Genomic DNA, 23,407 nt, shown 5'->3' with positions numbered 1-23,407 from the left:
GATTACTACAGATTTACTTATATTGTAGCTTGTGGCACAGCAACTCACAGGAATGAGAGATTATCAGTGAAGCTAACCTCAGTGACACAGTGAACTGTGTAAGAGGCTGTGACCGCTTTACTGACACATTAACGAATTATGGATATTGATTCTTTATTCTATGGCTTTTACGTTGAACATCACTGATAAATATTCTGATAACAGACAGATAAATGAGGAACTCCAATGCTTTGTAAAAGGCACTACACATACGATTTGATCAGATACGGTATTCAGTCTTTCACTATCCATCCATCCATCCATTTCTTCATGCTTATCTGGGGCCTGGTCACAAGGGTGGAAGGGATGGGAAAATAATAATTTTCATCTCGGATGGCACTAGTTTTTCCTCTAACCATAACATTAGTTTGGCCACATCTCCTAAGATCCCTACGGATCAAATGAAGCAGCAATTTATTATTATTTATTTATTATACAGAAAACCCATCTTCTCCTTTGATGTACCATATTGAAGAAGTAGCCAGATCAGAAGCCCGAACTACCTCAACTGGGCAGTTTTTCAACATTAGGAGCAGCAGCTCTACGGCAGGTACCCTCCGGAGGAAACTAATTTCAGCCGCTTGTATCCACAATCTTGTTCTTTTGGTCACAATCGAAAGCTCATGACCGTAAGTGAGGGTAGGTGCTAAATCAAGTGCTGTGTGAGATGGTTTTATCATCTACACATAGTTTTGTGTCATTGTGACAGTAAAATGTCTTTCTTCTAGATGTATAGTATCACTGACAAGGATCATACTGTATGTTAACATGATTACACATGTACTATATGACACAATCCAATACAGCCCTGCAATCAGTAGTGCTATATGAGGCCCAGCTTTATTGAGTCCAATAAAGTCCATTGAGTCCATTCAACTCAAGGGGTTTGTTTTGGACTGTTTTGTTCATAACAAGGTGCCATTCAACTTTTATAATATTCCATATCAAATTTTTCATTGTCATTTGTTTTATCATTTTCCTTCTTTCTAAAACAAGAATACATTTTTTAGTTTGAGTGCAAGACAAGAAGAAAGCTCAAACTCAGTCACATGTAATAATAATTATCCTGCGGGAAAATATTTGTAATCCTGCATCTGTGCCAAGCGTTCGTGAGTCAGTCTGATCAGTCTGATCCCCAGGTCCAGAGGATGTGTGTGCTGAAACTGTGCGCTGATGACTGTACATCAGACGTTGCTCCCATAATGAATCAAGACACTAAACTCAAACACTTTTGCTGTTAATGCATTATTTCTTTAAGTCTTTATGGTGTTTTGATATACCTTGCTGCTTCCTGTAGGTGATGTATTTGCTCCATGTCCTCTTCCTTTTCCTGTTCTCTATCATTGTGGTATTGTTTCATGCGGACATATTTGTGCCAAAAACAAAGACCCTGCAGCACTTGTTCTGCAAATTAAATCAGTGGTACGTGCTACATGATATGCGGTGAACTTCCCATGTCCCTGTTGATGACCAAAACAATGTCAATGTACCAACTGCAGTATCTGGTGGCAGTTTCAGTGCACAACAGGAATCCATAAACCCGACTGGTTTAGGAGAGGCTCTCCCATGTGTTTGTGCAGTAGTGAGATGCCTTATGTCTTACTCTTTATTCATCATCAGCAGAGTATAATAGTGTAAAGAAGTCAGTTAAATTTGGAGGAGGAAGTGTCATTGTTTGGGTGATGTCTTCTACAGCAGGAGTGGGCCATCATGTAAAGCTATATGGCAGGGTGAATGCAAATGTTTATGTGAACCTCCTTAAGGAGAATATATGCAATGCCTCCACTGCAATTGTCTCCCAATCAGCCTGCAATTTTTATGAAAGACAATGTCCCCTGTCACACTGCAAAACAGGTAAAGCAGTTCCTTAAAGCTAAGAATATTAAAAGAAGGAAGTTGCCACCCCATAGATACTCTCTGGAAAATCCTTGGCAACCAAGTAATGGCTAAGAAACCCACTACAGTTGCCTAACTGTGGGAGAAACTGCAAGAAGAACGGACCAAGATTAAACCAGAGCAATGTGAGAAACTAGTGATGTCCTGTGGGTGCAGATATGCCAAAGTCATTTAAAGCAATGGCCTTTACACTTCCTATTCCTATTTTTTAATCCTATAGCCAAAAGAAAACTTTATTTAAATCTTGACACAATAGTTACTGTTCTCTAATTTTGCTCACTGTTTTTTTTCACAAAATAAAGTTTTTGGTTGAAGTGCCTTGGTTATTTAAAAAAAAAAAAAATGCTAGGACAGCAGAGGTATAGCCACAGTGGATATCATATCAAATTATGGACACTAACAATATTTCATAATAAATCAAGTATTCATAATTTGTTCTCAAATTTTGATCTCCAGTGTACATGTGGATGTGGAGTTGGTGGTGGATGTGGGCAGATTAGGGTGTTTATGTATTAATGTATCAGAAATTGCCATTGTACAATAATAAACTTTTGTCAATTCTAAACAAATCCATGGAATAATTTCTGAGAGAATATCAGCTCATAAAAATTTGATTTTTTTTGCAACCACCAGAGGGCGGCATGATAAACGTCCATGTTTGTAGGATCAAAATGCCCATGCATGTAGGAGCCCACCCCACACCCTAAGCTCCAGTAGAATACTTGCATTTCTAATATTGTGCAAACTTCTGGGGCTTCTCATTATGTGGCTGATCTCCCGCCCCTATATATTTGGAGCAGTTTGTTTCACACTAGATTGGTGGCTGGTGATACTGTAGCCTTTCTGGAGAACTTCAAATCCATCCACACAATTGCTATTCAAACCAGTGTGTATCTGGCAGAGTATGTAGAAAAACTGTAGACTGACTTCCAGCAAGACACACCAGTCACTCCAAGAGAAGAAAAAACATTGGGGATCTAAAACGGGTTTACCAAACTACCTTGCATGTGAGTAATTGAACAGCCAGCTCTATGAATTCAAGGTTTAGACCTACAGAGTGAGGACATTTACTGTATTGATTGTGATGATTTTGGCCGGTCCTTACTATATCAAAGGCTTGTTCAGGAGAATATATTAAGTTTTAATATTGAGGATAAAATAAGGTTAGGGTAAGGGTTGGGGTCAGGTATTTAGAGGGTCATCGCAAGTAAAGAAGTACAGGTTGTGTGTGTGTGTCTGATTTTGGTCATTTTTTAAAGAACTGACTTAGACTGAAGTAACTGCTGGCACTAGCACAGAATCTCTACATCCTGCAGCCCAACTGGCACACTCACTGTTTAGCTGCCAGTGGCCTAACTTTAGGAGTCAGATATTTAACCACCACAAAAGGGGTATCATATTACAAGTTACTATCAAGTGGATCTCAAATAGATGTTGGATATGAGCTTTGTTTTTGTTGCTATTATTATATGTGTTAAGAATCTGTTCAGATCTGCCTGTTCTTTAATCCTGCAATGACATATTGTTATACACTTAAATTTGACATGCAGTATAATTCTTCATTTCCCCTTTATATTGTATGTTTATTCATTGTTCATATACATATGTTACATCTGTTGAATCAATGTGTTACATTTTAGCTTATCATCTGTTGTACAAGTTAATTATAAAATGTAAACATTTGATGAATCTAATTTGTTATAACAAAACACAAGTCATTCTGTCACTGCATATAAATAAGTTATATGACATTAGTCTACATATCAATGTAGCTTACATCTACAGTAATTCAAAGCAGCCGTTTTCACCAAACATGGAACTGGAGGATGAGTGTAATTGAGCATGATCACAGGACCAGGGATCGAAATATATTAATGCCGCTGCAATTAGAGATGATGCTCTCGTATTGCATGTATGAGTTTTGTCCTATTCTAAATATTCTAATCATAAATTTAGTAAGTGTGTCTTATTGCCCGGGACAACACATTCCAATACTGTTAGGCACACCGAAATCCTTTGCGACCTTGAACAGGATCCTAAAGGTTATGGACCTGTTTCAAATGAACGACATAGTTATGCATGCGCATGCATGGGAACTTATGCATCTGTAGCTGTATCCAACCACACTTGTATGGTTTCATTTCAACAGCAAATAAATGTGTATCTAGTCTTCTCATCACTCCGTTTTTCTTATTTGTGTTTTTATTTTTATTGAAGCAGGATACGTCCCACTGAAATGAAAAAAAAACAAAACCCTTTTTTAAGGGAGTACTGGCCACTGTAGACAGCAGCACAGTATTTTGGATTATATACTAGAGGATCATAGTTCAGACATTTTACATGTGCACTGTGTTTTGACCGATGAAAAAAGCCATTCATGTCAGGATGTCATGGTAAAGAGATGCTGTATACGGAGCTTTACTGCCACCTAGTGTATCCTGAAGCACAGCATCTCCTGCGGATATATACAGTAGTGTAGTAGAAGAGCATGTTGTAGGTGGTCTAAGGTGGGCCTCTCCAGTTGTAAATAGTGTTCTGACACGTGTGTGACCACTCCGATGTCTGTGACCTCTCACTCCTGAAAGCTTAGCTTTACCACCTGGGGGTGGACTGTTCTTGATCTTGCGGCACCTCCAGCAGGCTGGCACACAGCTCTCTCACTCAGTCTCCCTGTAAAGAACCCCAAGGTCCACTTTATCGCGCACACATGCATGTGTGTGTATGTGTGTGAGCGTGGTCTTTTATAGAAAAACAGCTCCATTACAAAGGTATTTGACGTTGAGGTCTTGGGGACTGTGTAAGTCATTTCTGAGCTCCGAGTGGCTCATGTTTCTAAGTGTTACTTTTATATCTCTGCTTGTTACAGAGTTTGTTTATGTTATACATACCTCAGTCAAAACATAGTCACATTCAAAGTTGAAGCATATGCACCTCTGTGTAAATTCCGTGTTGTATGGTTTCCAGCTGTTTACATTTTTGCGTATATCTGGTCAGCTACTTGTGTTTCACCTTCATTGTTTGATCTGTTTAATTCTGAGGATGCACAGTTTCCACCCAGTGCAAGTGAAGGCTTGTCTGTTCATCAATGTAAATAGGACTCAACACAGTAAAACTGGCTTTAGCTATTGCTTATTTTGGGCTTAAGCACATCTGTTATGACTAAGGCACTCTCTTCCCCTCAGATCTCCACACAAACACTCTCCCTTTCTCTCTCTTTCTCTTACATTGTGCGAAAGCATAACAAAAGTTGTCATTTAAAGCTACGAAATATCTTGATTTCGATACTTTGTATGGGCCAGATGGTGACAGACTTGATGATATAAAAACCAGGTGTGGTATTCAGGGAGCAGTCCTCAGGTGTGCATCTTTTCAAGATCTGCACGATGCAGTATGATATCACTGTTGATGAGCTTCTTCATCTGCACGCGGCTTCATTTTTTTCCCCTCATCTGTGACACATCAGACCCCTCCCGCTCTATTCACTCTCACTACCTCAACAACTATGATCCTCCACACCCACCATAGCAATCATTTACACCCCTTTGATCAGCTTTATCCCTCACTTTAGTACTGTAAAAAAAAGATACAGTAGTAACAAAGGGCCAAAATGTGGCTCACTCCCACCGCCTAGCCCACTCTCTGTTTCATTATCTATTATCTTTTATTCCCTTGTCCACACGCAGTGCAGAACAATACAGCGCAGGCGGACAGGGTGGAGGCTCATGACAGGACCGGTAACATGATGACACACCAAAGGCCAGGTGAGTAAAATCCCCCTCCCCAGTGGGACATGTGTCACAGTCCAGCCGCGTCCCGGGCCTTTTTTGTGGTCCCCGAACCTCTCTTCATTGGCTCTCTCTCTCCCCCTGCGGCCATAACGATAAAGCTCCCATCTGCTGTGGGGACGCCGGGTCTTTTTCTCTCTGAACTGATCCCTCACAGCAGTTTCCCCTTTGTCAGATATGCCGATCGCGTTTCACTTTGGACACCTCTCTGTTTTACACTTGCGACAGGTACGAAGGTTCTTCTGTTCTCAGAAGAAATGTATTGGAAATATGATAGTTGTCTATTTCCAAAGCTATCCCCCTCTCCGCCCTTGTCCCCCTGGTGAAAACTGTGTTTTTTAAAGAGCAGAAAAACAGTTCTAAAGAAATACGTGAGTGTGTTGATCCTCACTAAGAGTTGGATAATTGACCCCTCGGCTGACCTATAATTCACCACAAAAGGTGCAACTCTGAACACGCCATACAGGAATTTAATGTTTTTGCACCCTTTTACATTCACCGTGTTCTCTTATGTTGAATGTTACACAGTCTGCAGGATTGTAGCATCCACTTTGATATCTAAAGTATGTTTATATGGATCTGCCAGGCTATCTATCTATCACATACAGTATCTGGCTATCCATACAGCCATATATCTATCTATCTGTCACATCCATTTGTGTGGCTGTCGTTCATTCATAGTGTTCTCAGCTGTTTCGGTGCGTCAATGGTGTTGCTGGTGATTCTGCACACAAACTCGCACATGCCAATTGTTAGTAACTTGAACCGACTCAGCATCCTAACCTGCAGTGAGATCGCCTGTCACAGGTCAAAGAGACAGCTGTAGTGTTTTCAGACTCCGGCTTAAACTGATAAAGTGTCTTGAAATGGGAGGGATGCGTGATATGAGGCCAGATTATCTTGTTACAGTCATGATAAAGTTCATATGTTGTCATGTGTCTCGCCAACCTCCAAGAGTCTATTAATAGTGCCCTTATCTTAGATTTCATGAATAAAATCCCAGAAAAATAAGTAAAAGTTTGATTAAAATGGTCTATTCACACTTCAAATATGATTTATAAACTTGACATTTTTTTCCTTCTCAACGTTTTTTTTCTCCTAGAGCCTAGACAGAAGTATGCCCACAGCAATTCAGCGTCTGATACCTGAACCTTGACCTGTGAACCCAAGTGTATGCCTCAAGATACTTCGGCTATCAGGTAGACTCAAAACAACGAATGAAAAGAGTTTGAAATTTTCTCTCCACCCTGAATGACTCACTGCCGTTGTGTACAAATCATCCCTGTCCTTGAAGCCAAACACCATAATGATTAACAAATAAACCTGACCTCAATATCCTGATAATGACGATAAGGTGCATAATTATCACAGCATCCTTTTTCTTAATTGTCTGATTTTATCAGCGGTTCACACTCTGCAGTGCTGTCAACACTCCCTGTACGATCGGACACAGCTTTAAAAGGTCCACCACTGTGTCTGAAATTTCTTCTTATTAATTTAAAGATATTTTATTCATATCTGATATCACATTACAGCTGATTTAATCTTGGATCCAAGGATCCACCTAGTAGCTATCGCTAATTTATTTGACCTTGGAAGTAAATAAGCACTGCAAGTCAACTTTCCCATAACCCTCTACTCCCAAGTGAACTGATTAGATTATCGTGGCATTACATCCAATTGTCTCTTTGTAAGCTCCATTCTGTTTGTTAGTGTAAACCTCCTGTTATGCGCTATTCATGAAACAAAGTTCAAGGTTGCCGCCACATTTGACTGACCTTTCTATTCATTACAAGAACAACTAAGCAGTGTTTGTCAAGTGGCACGACTGCAAAACAATATGTGCTAATGCTACTTATAATCAAGTGTCGGGGTGTTAATGCAATTTAATAGTTGTGAAATAGGAAACGGGGAAATGCCACATCCTGTTTAGCATGATCCTGAGTAATATTTCTCAGAGCTGGAAAGGTTCAGTCCACATCTGTCCTTAATGGATTCCAACTGCCTGGCAGGACCAAGAGTTTATACATTTTTACAAGGGTGGGCCCAGTTCAAAATCTGAACTTCTAACCCGAGCAGTGTGAGACCTATGTTCTACACATGGAGGTGTGCATCGGTGTGTGGTCAGTTTGCAGCATTGGGGTGTTAGTGTGTGACTTTGTAAGCATTATCAATTGTCATTATAGTTTCTATTTGGAGTGAAAAAGTCGTTCCATTTAATAGGAAGAGCTTACATTAAAGTGGTATTTGGCCAGCTATAACCTACAGTTTATCGCAATGGGTTAGAAGTATTAGAATATCAAACTCACTTCTGCAGAATTTGTAAGTTATGCTGAAGCGTTTGTGTGTATTGTTTAACTATATCATTTCTAATATGGATTCGTGAAAAAGCATCCAGTCATTTACAGAATAAGTAATATAATGTGAAAATAGGGCTGAGCACACTACATATATAATGTATATACATCACAATATAGCATGTTCTCTGGTAATTCAATAAATAAATCTACATGAAATAATATATTGATATATATTTATATAGAGATTTTGTATACTCCTGTGTGAATCAAATAGTAAATAGAATAAATAGAGTATTTTTTTGAGGTCATGAAGGACTTCAGTGCAGAATGAACAAGGACCAGAATGTAAAAAATTACTGTAACCCAGTTCAGTCACTGGTTTTTGATATTGCAATAGAAACAAAGTAGAAAAATATGTAGTATTTTTACGATATACATCATCATGTCACCCAGCTCTAATGTACAGTATTTCTACCCTTGAACACGTGGGTCTTAGAGCACACTTGTTCTTCATACAGTGCCACTAGTGTTACTGGAGTTTTTACCCTTTCAGACCTCTTCCCTTCTCCATGCATCTTGGAAGTAGGTGAAGTTGTGCCAGAATTCCTAACCTGACTACAGAGACATCTCTGGTATTTTGTGAAAAACACACTTGCCATTAAAACCCACAGCTTGAATGTGATATATTTTTTTAAGTTTGACCACAGCAGACTAGCAGTTCCCCTTCTTTCCTTTAAAGAGCCAAAATTTAGACCTAGTGATACAATCTTAAAATAAGATAATAATAAGAACATATTTTAAGGGACATCATTAAATGAATGTTTAAAACAATTAAACAAACTAAAGCAAACACTTTTCTCTCCTGTGAAGGAATCAGTGTAGCAGCCGATTAATCTGAGAGTGAGATTCAATTTGCATTTCAGGCTTTTTTCAAGGTGACTGCTCTACGTGATTTACATCAAAGTGACCATGTGGTCATGCTGCTCTGATCAACTGTCCGGTCTGCTGAGAGAGACATAATATCCTTTGGGTATTACTGACAGAGAGCATGATACGTGTGTGCTCAAAGCGCAGTGTGTGTGTCTGTGTGCCACTATACGCGTTTGTGTGTTAGTGTGTGTCGCTGTGCCCGTGTGAGCATGCACATTTACACACAGGCCCACGTGCATGAGTGTGAATGTGTATGTGTGTCACAGTGTATTTATGTAAGCGGCTGACATAAATACATCAAGGGGAACACACAGCTGTCTAGTGCCATGTTTCTAAGGGGTTAGGACCTGAAATGGACTGTGGGACCGTTTCTCTTGTTTGGTCACTTCATTTTAAAGTTCCTTTCAGTCAACTCAGTTCCCTGAGTGACTGTTGTCTGGTGCTTTCCACAAAGAATTTGCAGCAGTAGAGGAAATGGGGACTTAGCAAGTCCCACTGCACAGCCACCGGATGGCTGCAGTGAAAGGGACCGGCTCTGATCTCAACACATACCAGGCTGGATTAGAACAGGGAACCAGAGCAGAAACTGGATCCGACCCTCTCTGCTATCACTCTCTACCGCTCCTTCCCAAAGACATCCTCAACACTTCCTTCTCCAATTAGTGTGACCTTGTTATGTTGGGGACAGGGAAGCTTTGTGAAAGTCAAGCCCCAGCTTCATGCACCGCACTTTTAGCAGAGCTGTGCAGCGAGAGGGCTGGAAGGCTAGAGGTTATAATCAAAATAGCTTCAGTTCGAATCTGTAAACTGATACACATACGTAGAGCGAACGGACAACAAGCAACGTAACTGTGTCCATTCCCAAGGGAGCTTTTCATCTTTGCCCAGTGGTTGTGATCAGCACTTAGCCGTCCCTGTTTGTTTAGTAACACAGTAGGAGGAGGGCCCTGGCGGACACCCTTTGAATGCTAAAAACCGTAAAGCCAGCCAAAGAGTCTGACACTGTGCCACCTTGGGGAGGAGCACTAATATCCCACATGTCCCCTTCTTCAATGAGGGGCGCCACTGACAGCTGCCAAAAGTCAGAGGTCAAAGTCATGCCAGGTAGATATCAGCGGTCAGGATTACAGGCTGACGAGGACAGGTGGCGACGAATGAGGGCTGAATTAAAAGAGTCAAGCAACTCTATGAGCCTAACCACAGACCACCCTTGCAGTGTCTATAGGCGTAGTGTTATGTGCATGTTTACACACACACACACACACACACACACACACACACACACACACACACACACACACACACACACACACACACACACACACACACAAACACACACAAACACACACACACACATTTCCTCGGAAATTCCTTATTTCAATCCATCTTTTGTCATGCAGACAGCTGAACACAGCGCCTGGAGGTTTTCAGTGTTTGGGCAGTTGCCAAGAAGTCCCGAGTGCATCTCAGAGTCCATCTATGTATCCCACCTGTCCCGCCTTTTGCACTCAGGAAAGATATGCCCTGAATCTTTTATCAGTATTTGAGAGTATCAAAAAAAAAAAAAAAGAGGGGCGGTGTCGTAAATGTTTACACATCAATAACTTTCTCAGCCCTCTCCTCCACTCAAAGGACCTTGACTTCATCATTTCCCTCACGGCCAAATGAAGTCACTGGTCCGTGGGAGACACCTTACTGGATTCCCATTTGCTCAGTGGGTGATAATTCACCCTTGACCAATAATAAGCTGTTCACACAGCATGCAGCTATAGGAGGCTATGGCGATGACAAGCTAAGCCTTCATATAACATTGACCCTAAGAGGAAAACAGATCAAATCAAACCATATATTTGCCTAAAAAGCTGAATTACTGTGACTCCCTTATACCACCATTCACACTGTAGCGGGGGAGCACTAAAGAATGCACATAATATAAATATATATTTTTAATGAAATGAGTCTCAAAGGACATGTGGATTTTTAAATGGCTCCGCTCTCTCTACACATTAAGTATCCGTGTCTGAGAGATTTAACCTTCCTTACTTCCTCCCTTCTATTTATAACAGTGTCATAGTCCTGCCTGCACTTTGATAGTACCAAGTGATCTCATTTACACACACTCGCTCACACGCATAGTCACACACACACACACACACACACACATATTCTTGCTAGCGCATACTTTTGCACTCCTACAATCTATGTGTGAATGATGCCAACAAATACTCGTAAAATGTTTGAGCAATGACTGAAACAGATGGAAATACTGCTCTGAATGCCACAATGGCAGGGCATTTGGCGGCCCGCCATATCTGAATTGTAGCATGTCCTAATGGATCAGCTGCAAGCAATGTGAATCCTTCAGTATCCGCCCTGACTACCTGCTCTCTGTCTTTGCGTCTCTGTGCCAAGGGTGATCTGGGCCTCGGTGCCTGATGACAGCTGAGCTCACTCTGGCAGACATCCGGCACTCCTGCACCCAACGTGCAGAAGACAGAATGAGAGCCCACCGTCATGATCGGCATTAAAGCCAAAAGCACCGGGAATGTGGAGTTTGAGCCGCCGACACAATGAAAGGAAAGTCTTTATAATTGAATGCAATCCTAAAGCCCTAAAACAAATTAAGTTTGTTGTGGTGTTGTAATGGATTTCACTATTTTGTAAGATATTGAGTTCACTTGACCCCTATAGGGCTGGGCGACATGATGATAACGATGAAAAATATTGATATATTTTCTATATCATTTCTATCGCCATGTTGATGAACCAGCAGCCGAACTGCGGTGCAGCATATTTATATTTACATACATCAGTTTATCAAATATAAGTCAATACAATTAGAGTTATTTTAAACATACTTTCATGTTTGTAAAAAATAATTTCTTTTTAATTTAAAAAAACATTTATTTTTTCTTTAAAGTAAGTAGGTTGCTTGAAATCGACATGATTTGGCTCCAGCTGTTAAACAGTTTGAAATATTATTTGGAAGTTAGTACGCAGTTTGGCCCTTTTATCCTTCTTTTGCAGCATCAAATACCAGTGGCGGAAGAAAATATCAAATTATTTACGAGATAAAAGTTGCAATACTATCAAATGCAAGTCAAGTCCGACATTTTCATTTGTTACTAAAGTAAAAGTAAAGACATATTATCAGCTAAAGGTATGTAAGTACACAAGTACTGAAGAATGGCTTCTATTATATTACTGGTTCAGTGGTACTGCTAATATTATTAATATTAATACTATGGCTTGTCAAGCGTGAGCTAATTTACATGATGTTTGATAGTAAACCCAACAAAAGCTACAACATGGCATGTGCCCCTGTGCACTTTTGCTGGAATTGATTGTTTTTCACCACAAAGACTATGAACCTATTGATGACAGTATATCTGGTTTGTCTTTTGTTCTGCTTTGAGCCAAAGTTTAACAAAATGCTAGAAATGTTTCATGTGGGTCATGGTCCAATTTTACTGGATGGCCACAGTAACCACATACAGTCCCTGCTGCTTTTTCAAAGGAAACTGCAGAGCACAGGTAAAAGTTCTCTGTTGTGTTCCTTGACCTATTTTGACATGGCATTTTCTGATGACTGTGTGTTATTCTGGTGAAATTATCCCAACACAACACACACTTTGGCCATGAACAGATGCAGCTAGTCTGCAACCATATCTATGTATTGTATTTAAAAGGGTGTTCACTTGGTGCTAATTGTCCTAACATGTGAAAGCAAAAGATGTAAGCAACCTGCACGGTGCATGCTCACAGCAGAAACTTCAGAGAAGATTATCCAGCATGGTCTTCTACTATTGTTCATCCAATATTTAATGCATTATTTTCTTTTCAAACATAAAAGGTAACAATATAAGACATGACAGCAGTAAAATAAAAATCACACTGCCGGATGCTCTATAATATTTGAATGTCTTCTTTTTATTTAGTTGTTCTAGCTGAATTATGTGTATTCTTTCTGTGTTTTTTATGTATATTTTTATATTGGTATATTTGTATCCGCTATGCACAAAATCGCCAGGTCAAATTCCTGGTATGTAACCTGCTTACATACTTGGCAATAAAGTTGATCCTGATTCTGATTCAATGTAAAAAAATGTTTTACTTGCCCAGTCTTTACTTGTGGCTCAAAACTCCACTTGTCTAAAGTCAGTTTTTACTTGCTCCAATAAGAATTGTTTTACTAGCAGTTTTTGGCTCATTGCACATTATTCTATATACGGTGCTATACTTCTATATGTTTTTCAGATGTGCCTGAAAATCATTTTTTACACTTGCACTTTACTTTGTAAAATTCCATCTAGTTAATTATCTGTTAAGTTACTATTTATCAAAGAGTGAGTTAAAACAATTGTGACTGATCATATGATCCACTAATGAAAGCACTTGTACCTGCTTTTTGCTGGTAATTGGAAACTTCCAACTTCTAAGTCAGGCTTGTAGTAAGGGCAGAAGTGCAACAACATGTGTGTGTCAGTGTGTGTATGGACTTAAGAAGGTAACATATAGGGGACAGACCGGAAATAGAGAGGTAAATGTGTGTAAATAAGGTTTACAAAAGAGCAAAATAAAATACAATTGAAAAAAAGTCAACATGCATAGCAACCATGAACCTGACAACAGGGTCAAATTCAAGCACTTTTAAAGCACGTTCATGGTACATTTTCAAGCTTTTCCAGCATCTTACAGCTGTGGTAAATTACATATTTCTACAAATACATACAAAAAAATGTATGATTTCACTTTTTATCCCTTTAAAAAGAGATGAAATTATGTTATAAACAACTAGAATTGTGTTTCGTAATAACAGATGGATAAGAAATACAATTCAATTCCTATTCTATAGCTATTTGTTGTGAAAGAAATGCAGATACAATTTCAAGCATTTTCAAGTATCCAAAATTAAAGCACTTTTCAAACCTTGCAAACACAACACAAGGATTTCAAGCACCTGTACGAACCCTGGGACAAGATGGAGGGCTCTGAAAGAACAGGCTCACCGACAATTACATTTAAGCGCCAAAGAGGCCGCTAATAACAAGGTCTCTCAAATCTTACAGATTATGACCTTAACTTTAACTTGTGTTTCCAAGAGAACTGAAATGCTCGCTTTTCACTTCAGCAGATGGAACTTGTCTTTACTGGAGTGCTGGATCTATACAGTACATGTGCAACTCTCAACAGAAATGAGAAGAAAGCAAGATGACTCAATCCTTGACTCATTCCATCATCAGCTTCATAAAATACCGTGTGTTTAATTCTTAAGTGAGTTGCTAGATTTACTACCAGGCAATCGGGCAAACTTATTGTTGAGCCCTGCACTGCAGTATTTACAACAAATAAGTAAGTTTAAAAAATATATATATTATATTATATTTTCTGTAACACCTTATAAGAACAATATTCAGTTACAAAGCAAATATTATTCAACGGGTGCCGTCACTGTGCACTTACAGACTGTATGAATAATTGATTTGCAACTATAACGCACAAAATAGTGATGAAGTTGTATCATTAGAGTTTAGGAACTCGAATATAAATCATCCAAACCACAATTGTTTTTTTAATTAATTGTTTGTTTTGTTGAGTTTTACCATTAAGTTGTATTTATTGCATCATCTTCCCTAGGGAACTTGTGAAATTGGAATAAAACACATTAAACAAGCCTACAGATGTCCCACTTTTATTGCATATCACATGTAACAGTGACTCACCCAAGAGAAGGAAAACACATTAACGTAACCATGAACAGGTTGCAAGTTGTTGACATGAAACAGTTACTTAAACAAAAGTTACCATAAAGGGATACTATACGCACAACAAGAAAAGATATCCAAAGACAGAGAAAAGTGATTTTCCTTTTGTTTCATATTATGTTTTACGATTCCATATTAAGCTGAAACAGCTGCAGTGATCTGGATTGTTTGTCTGAGTATTGTTGGATGTTCATATAAACTCTGTGGGGAGTCATTTTTAGGCCTGTCATTGCTCTGTGGAAGCTTGGCATCAATCATTGAGGTGCTTGTCCCATCGGTGGCACAAATAATGAAAGAGGGCTCTTCTGTGTGAGTGACGCGTTTCTTCCTCACACCCCATGTGGTGGTGATTCGTTCAGCTTACTCATGTTTCTCCTCCAGACAAATTAATATTTATTATAGTCACTCAAGTATTCAGCTCAGGGGACTCATGACACCCTTCGGACTGCGCAGCGCTCTCACATAAAGGAACTCTCTATGATGGTTCTATTTTCGGTGACCATTATCTTCTCAAGTCTGCCTGTATGAGACAGAGGAGGGTCACAGAGGAACCCGTTGGTGACACTGCAGCAAGATATCAATAAACAATATGGCCTCTGTCGCATCACTGTGCAGGCTGTGTCCTAGCCTGAGATGTCATAGTGACGTGTAAAATGATCTCCTATGTGAATTCTGCCAGTCATTAATCAAATTTATTTTGTTCCTACCAAACAAATAGTCATAATAATGACGGAGGTGATGATCCATCACTGACTGTTGGGAACAATTATTTGTGATTATTGATTTACAGGTCATTTCACATATTGATAACGATACACATCCCAGTATAGCATGTTTACTGGTAAATTATATATAGTCAATATTAAATCATCATTATAATAAACTTCCTTTTGTATAATCTCTACATGTGAAGTAGATACTTGACAGATGAAAAGTACCCAGTATCGTCATATTTTATTAAGAACATAAGTGCATAATGAACATAATATGGGAGGAGGAGTCGTCCAAATAACCTATATATGGGCATAACATATTTTTTCTGCTGTTCTTTCGACATCACAAAATAGAAACATTTTTAGTTATCTTCATACCACCCAGCCCTTCCACTGATTATTTTCTCCAATTAATCGTTTAGTCTGTAAAATGTTAATTTAGAAATGTCCTAAAGCCCAAGGTGATGTCTTCATTTTGATTGTTATTATCTAGATTAGTTTATGACCATAGAATTTGCCATATAATCAAAACTGCTGTATATTACACATTTCTGTCGATTAATTGGCTAATTGTAGACAATTAATCAACATCATTATTAACACTTCCATTATACACTATATAGCCATTCTATAACACTAAAACACACAAATAAGGAATATCAAATCATGTAATACACTTGATAATACATTAACGTAATTCTGTAATGATAAAATCATGGTTCTAACGAGAAAAAGTATTGTAAATGTGAGATGTTTTGACATCACCTATTGTTGAGTACGGTTACTGAGATTTCTCAGCTCCTACTTCAATAAATCTCTCCTGAAGAACTTTAAATAACCCTCAAGAACCGCACAGAGTCCTGACAACACTCAAATGACTAAAGTATGCCAGTTCACTACATTCATGCTTTTGAGCTTGTTTATATAAGAGTAATTCCCTTTCATTCATTCTTTAACCTGCTTATTCCTGTTCAGGGTAAATGGGAGCCTGGAGGCTATCCCAGCGTGCACTGGCACGGAAACATTGCACAGAGTTGTTTTGAGAAATATTTAATATTCCTGAACCAAATGAATCCGTCATCCTTTTGTCCAACTAGTGCGATGCTTCAGTGAGGGCAAGAGGGCAAAGAGAATTATGAAACTGTTGTGAAGGATTGCTGCAACAACCAAATCACAAGAACTGGGCTCACTTTCAGTTAGAGCAGCTAATGATAACATCCAGGTCAATACATTTAAAGGTCCCATATTGTAAAAAGGGAGAGTGTCTCTTTGTCCCATGTCCCTTTTTTATTATAAAGCAGGTATTATAAATACTTTGAAAAGTATCGAAACTCTCAATCCACACAGAAATGCACACAAACTGTATTCAGAAACAGCCTTTTAATGAGCCGTGAGGACTTACATATGCAATTGTGATGTCACAACTATACCCTGCTGGTAGAAAATACTGTCAGTACATTCATTACACGGCTGTAATCATGTTGCAGAGACACGGAGCGCCCAGAAAGACCTGGAAACGCTGACCAATCAGAGGAGACTGGGCTTTTTGAAAATAGAGCGTTTCAGATAGATATATTCAGGCAGTATGAGAAAAATAATGTGTTTTTCTTTTTACATTTAAGCATGTAAACATGTTCTGATAGAAACCCCAAATTAAAGTATGCATCTTAAAATTAGCATATGTTCCCGTTTTAAGTTATATTTGGAACTTATATTAAATGAAGAAGACTGTTAAAGACCATTGTATCCTGTTTGTATTCCAAGACACTAATTAGACCAATTAAAATAGTTAAGGCAGGGACTTTCTGGAGCTTTTTTTCACAAGCTTTAGGTGGTTTTAAAAATTTGGGTTAATGGGTAAGAATAAGTATTGATGTTTTTATTGTATTCTTTAAAAAAAAAAAACCTTACTATGTATAGCTTTGTTGTAATACCTGTTAATATCTACTACGCTTTATGTTTTCATGTAATACCTTTTTATTGTTTCTCTTTGTCATGTATGATCTTTTGATTTTCAATTGTGAAGCACATTGAGACTACGCCTGTTGTGTACGATTTGCTATAAATAAACTTGACCTGGTCCTGTAACAGCAGGGCACTAACAACAAGAGAATGTCAACAGTGAACAGTGAATGTATCAAGATTAACTTATTCTAAACACTAGATCATTTTTGTCATTGTATTAAAACAATTCACCTCTATGAAATGAGGTCAAAGCCAGTTACCAGAAATTCATATCATTTGCTTTTGTAAAAAATTATTTGAATTCAGAGGATTCTATCATAACAAGTGCAACAGTAGTTCTGCAGACATCAGTTAATACAATGAAACCATGGGAGGACCTGATGGAAAGGAATCCATACATTAAGGACTTGGCACAGTATGCAGATCATTTAAGAATGGGTAGGGCAGCACATAAATGCTTGAAAGAAAGCATGTATTGACAAGAAGCTTCAGCCCATGAGCAAACAGATATGAGCCTTAATACCACTGAATGACAGATAAGTCAGAGTTGATTTAAAGTGTCAGTGCTGGGATTTTTATCCTTTTATTGAACAGCCGTCTTTAGCAGCGTTTCACGTGTTAAATTAAAACCAGAGAGCTTCTCGGAAAAGCAAGTGTTTAGTTGTTGGAAGGAGCCGGTTTCTTTTGGCACACGAACACAAAATGAGCTGAATTCTTAAAGGAGCTTTGTGGATTTCAGTTCAGCAGAAGATGAAAGGCGGGGTGTATTATAGCTTGTAAATCATGAAGGGTGATGGAAAGGGCTTTCTCAGGTGCCACATCTTAGCTGGTGAGTCTTTCTTTTGTGGTCTGTGGTGGGTTGCCCGGGGCTCACCTTGAAATCGCTTATTGAATGACCAGATGCTCCAAGGTTTGTGTATATGAGTTACACTTGTATGTAATAAAAGCTGGAGTGGAATAAACCGCCTAACATAACCCATAAACGTGTCCACCGCACCCTTAATGCTCCTCTCGCTTATTTACAAATAGGTTCTAGTAAATAGCAAGTGAAGTGGGACTCTTAAATTTGAGATGTGTGTAGCCATCGGACGGAACTTGACACCGGTGCGCAAAGAGAGCGCGGAGATCAGGTTAGAAACATGCATCGCAACAGAACATCTCCAAATCGCATTCCGCATACTGAAATCTAATCCGAGGACATCAGGATGTGTGACATAATCCCCAAGACATCTGAAAACTGCGCTCCTCCAAAACGGGGCTCCAGGGTTTGGTTTGGAGAAAATATGCGGACCTCTGTTTGCTCTAGCGGGGGTATATAAAAGAGGGGCGGACACCAACTGCCCCAAACGTCAGAGCGCACTTAACTATAAATCTCTCCAAACTGCCTTCTGCGCCCGGTGCGGTGTTATGCGCAGACATCTGTCCTGCTTCAGTCCAGTATGAGGACAACGCGTGTGGAAACTCTTCGAGCTGTATAGACACTATCTGACCCGGAGGAAAAAAATGGAAAATAAATACCCCCATCTGTGTTGTTTACCATGTCAAGATACTGTCGGATGTTGGCGATTATGAAAATTTAACGCAGTTCTGGATATAACGGCGCTGTAACTATTTATCAAGAGGCAGACAAGAGCTTCTTGCGCTCTGGGAAACGCATATTGCGCACCCTTTGCGCCCCCAGTTTATGCGCCGGAGACGCTGATGTCTTCATTGGACTCCTTTCAGTCGGAGATGGTGGAGCTCTCTCGGATTTCCAACGTGGAAACGTAGCATCCAATTAATCAGCGACTGCAACTGTACCCCCGTGAGGCGCAGTGGCACTCGGTCCGCTCTCTTCAACACCTACCTTTGGACTCCAAAGTGTTTGGAAAAGACGCATGGTTTTGGTTGCTGCGCCGGATCGGAGTATGAGAAACACACCTGGTGCGGTTATTTCAGCTTTTGTTTCTTTCAGGACATGAACCGAATTTGAACTCGTTTTAAGGATTGTGGCCGTTGAACGTTTCATGTAGCTGATTCAGCTTTGGACACTAAATGAGTCGCGTTTTCTGTTTTGGATTTTAACGCCAGCAGCCAAGCAAGTTTCAGGTCTGCATGGGCCATATTTAAGGTAAGTGCAGCATTAGATATTCGTTTTTATGTTTTATCATTTGAGAGTGTAAAATAAAAGTCTCATGTCCTCTGATAATTTGTGCGCAAAGGACACACGAGCCTCACTTCAGTGGTTTTCGTCGAAACAGCGAACCAAAATGAAAAAAATGCAAGTTATGCATTTTGTTAGGACTTTTTGCATAGCATGTTTAAGCCCAGTATTTATCCATGCATATCTGTTTAGGTTTACTGCAGACTCAACATGCCATTAGACAGAGTCACGTAAGCTTTGGGGATCGCCATCTGGCCAACTCACACCATTATTTAGGCTATCGTTGCCAACACGCTTTGGTGCGTGCTTTAACCAACGCAGTTTTGAGGGAGGCGCACCCTCCGTGGCTCATTACAAGTAGTAAGAGCTCGCCTGATATCACAACAACATGAATATTATATCATTTTATAATCCTGCTATAAGTCTGCTGGCGATTACAAATTCTTGTAATTTGGAAACAAAAGTACTTTTACGCATACATCTATGTTTTTATTCATCTAAGTTGTGGGTATCTTATCTTATTATAAAGTAGCCCACATAATAGGCAATTTTTCATTGTGGTTCATTTATTTCGAATTTCTGGTGGGTTTGGTCAGGCATTCATATTTACAACAAACCCCACTATGAGATAGTAAAGACGTAAAGATCAAAGCCTCCTGACATGATGACACATTTATTAATACAGAATGAGTCAGAGTAGGTCTGGCCACAGTTTTAAACTCTTTGCTGACTTCATTATAAACAGCAGTTGGCCTTGATTCTGTTTTGACTGTGAGTGTATTTAGATTTCTTTATTATTATTATTATTATTATTATTATTATTAAGTTAAATCAGTTTGTTTTAACTCCCTATTTCAAATAAAAAGTAATATCTTATTTTTTGCAGCTTTCTTCATAGGAACTGAGTCTAAGATGAAGTTATGGGATGTTTTGGCCACGTGTTTGTTGCTCCTGAGCTCTGTTGCTACACGGCCTCTCTACCAAAACACTCAGCCAGCCAAGAGGACTTATTTCCCCAGCAGCTACAGTGATTCTGCGTCCCTGTCTGTGAAGGACGAAGAGCCAGCGTTCCAGCGTGAAGACCACAACCTGCAGGAGATCTCCATGGAGGATCAATGTAAGGCGCACAGCATGTTTTGACAAAATCATTTGTGATGTGCAGTGATAGTTTCCTGAATGACAGATAATTGTGCCACATGGGGGTCACAATACAGATATGTGCTGCTTGTGCAAACCATTAAATAACGTGCAACAAATCATTTAAGCATAGGAAAAGGTAAGGTATAGGAAAAACTATTGTGTCTTCATCTACTTGTCGTGCATTGCCATGTGTTGACTTTTGAGATGAATAACAGGACATGCATATCAGTTAGTTTGCAGGCCCAGTATTCAACACTAATTACACTTAGGAAACAGCAGGTAAAGTGATAGCCAGTGGGTTGAGCCTACAGCGGAGAGTCCTACATTGATAAGACTCTCAGACAGGCAGGTTATCAAACGGAAGATCTCAATTTGTGTTTTATTGCTGCTGTGGGTTGCATCACAGTGATGTCAAAACAAGCATGAAGCATGAATAGGAGTATGAGCAGCTCCAATCTCAGAGGTGTTTACGTTCACCTCTGCCTCTCTGCGACAAATAGACCAATGACCTTTAACCATATGCCAAAAGACAGAAATCATGGTTTTAGAGAAGCAGTGTGAACCAGGTCGCAGGAATTTTCAGCGGAGAGTGTGAACCATCCTGGAAAGTTTTCAGCATCAAGTGAGAGTTCTGTGTTTATGTTAATTTTAACAGACAGTGGGCAGGGATTTATTTTGTTTGGATCAATGTGACACTGTATCATCTTCACACAGAAGAAGAGGCCGCCAAGAACTAGATAAGGAATGGAACATTTCGACAAATGTTTCTCCTGCCACCTCATATTCTTGTTTGGACCATGGTGACATCACTGATGTTCCTTGTAACCCCAAACCATTAACTATGCACTAATAATGTAAATAACACTGTAGCTCCAAGAGGGGAGGAGTCTTTAAATTTTGCGCATTAAACTGCACAACGACACTGATTTTTGTAGTATTCAGCCAATGACTCTGCAAATAATAGCACAATTTGCAACATGAATCACTCCGTTTGCTGCCAGCGGCCAAGTCTGTCAGCAGTGATACACTGTAGCCACCCTGCCTGTCAGCTAACATACAAAAGGAGGTGTCTAAATCAAAGGGCAGTTCTGTCTAAACAGATTGGCCCAGGCTCACCTGATATACGAGTGGCAGCCCAATCAGCTGTGGAGCACAGGCGGATCAGATGGCGCTGTGTGCTGCTAGAGGAACAGGTAAGACAAGAGAGATAGGTAACACTGCAATAGAGAGACTGTGTTAACCACAACACCACCTGCCAGACATCGCACCCCGTTGCCCTGACTTCTTGACACACATCGATATACACTCATAGGTAACGCAAGTAGAGACCAATTGATTCATTTCAGAACAATATGTCTTCATGATTCTCATGCATAGTTCATTTTAGCCAGACCTGCAGGCATTGGAGTAGGAGAAACTTTATTCCATAATAGAGTCAACATGTAACACAGGAGGGTCCAAGACTTTCACTCAGTCCTCACTGCTCCTTGCAGCAGATGGTGGAGAGCTGTGCTGGTGCATGTTTTGAGTTTCAAGGAGACTAAAATCTGCCTCATCTAATTGACTCAAAGCATATGATTTCCTTGTATTTGGCCTTTGAAGACTTGGCATTTTAAAAATGTTATCCATGAAATATTGAAATAACTGAAAATGCGTCTCTCTTGGCGGTGTAATTGGTCTGGGCCTACCGTATCAATACACTCAATAGGTGGGTGAAAGCAAACAGGGTTAACTTAAGTTGTAACTTGTATATCTGAACAACCTTTAACAACAACAAAAGTTCTGTGAGAATGAAATCTAATGTAGGTAGCATGCCGAACCATGTTAGTAATGCAAAATCAAGTCTGCCTGCATCCCATCATTACAGATTACAAATGTTCTTCTTCTTTGACTACATCAATTCCTGAAATTAAATTGACAACACCCACTGACCTTTAGCCTCCAACTCATTCCCCAACAGCCATCTTGAAAAGATCTAAAGTAGGGCACCTGCACGTCCATTTAACCAACTCTGGACTGCTTTCTGCATTCCTCCACCTGAGACGTATCTAAATAAATCAGCATGCACCTTTTCTGATCTGCACATTTTTCATTATTTGGACATATTTTCGAACACTTTACCGTGCACATGCTGGCTGGCCATAAGCATGTATAGTCAACGTTTTTGTTTTTCCCTAAATGTCTCATTCTGGAATGTTTTTTGCTCGATTTGGTAGAAGTTATGTAAACGTACATATCATATATAAAGCTATATTATGTACATATCTGCATTTGTACATTCGAAGGAGTAGGCTTGACATTTTTTTTTTTATAAACGCTTTTATGTTCAGAATTAAGATGAATTAAATGAGAAGATCATTACCACGCTCACATTTGTACAGATTAAACAAACAACAGGTCACTTATCTTTAGAGGTGGTAGTGGGCTGGGTTTGTTATTGTTGGAGAGAGCTGGGCTAGCCGTCCATAAAAAGTGCATTTCCCAAAATTGACTGATTTACTCTATTAAGTATGTCATGCTTTTGTATACCATCGACATTTTTTTCATGAATTTAGTGATTTTCAAATCAAGGATTGCAGAATTAAGGGAATATTTAAGGTGGAAACTTTCTATGTTAATTGACAAGAATTTATGGGAAAATGAATGGGAATAAATGAAAATTTGGGGTTATCTTTATCAGACTGTATGTATCATGTCAAATGCATGTAAAGGACTCGTGGGAGAATTTTAC

General features: G+C 39.4%; 1 protein-coding gene across 1 annotated transcript in view; it reads left to right on the top strand.

The window, feature by feature from the left end:
• gdnfa (glial cell derived neurotrophic factor a) overlaps positions 1-23,407 on the top strand; it is a gene marked incomplete at its 5' end in the record, with an annotated part of 42,264 nt that overhangs the window by 16,868 nt on the left and 1,989 nt on the right. The window contains 1 exon segment of the mRNA XM_083929359.1: positions 20,423-20,653. Within this exon segment, the coding sequence (XP_083785485.1) occupies positions 20,423-20,653 (231 nt within the window).

The sequence above is a fragment of the Echiichthys vipera genome (genome assembly GCF_963691815.1).
Source record: "Echiichthys vipera genome assembly, chromosome: 16".
Classification (NCBI taxonomy): Eukaryota; Metazoa; Chordata; class Actinopteri; order Perciformes; family Trachinidae; genus Echiichthys; species Echiichthys vipera.
The sequence above is the reverse complement of the archived record's forward strand: the minus strand, read 5'-3'. Positions and strand labels throughout refer to the sequence as shown.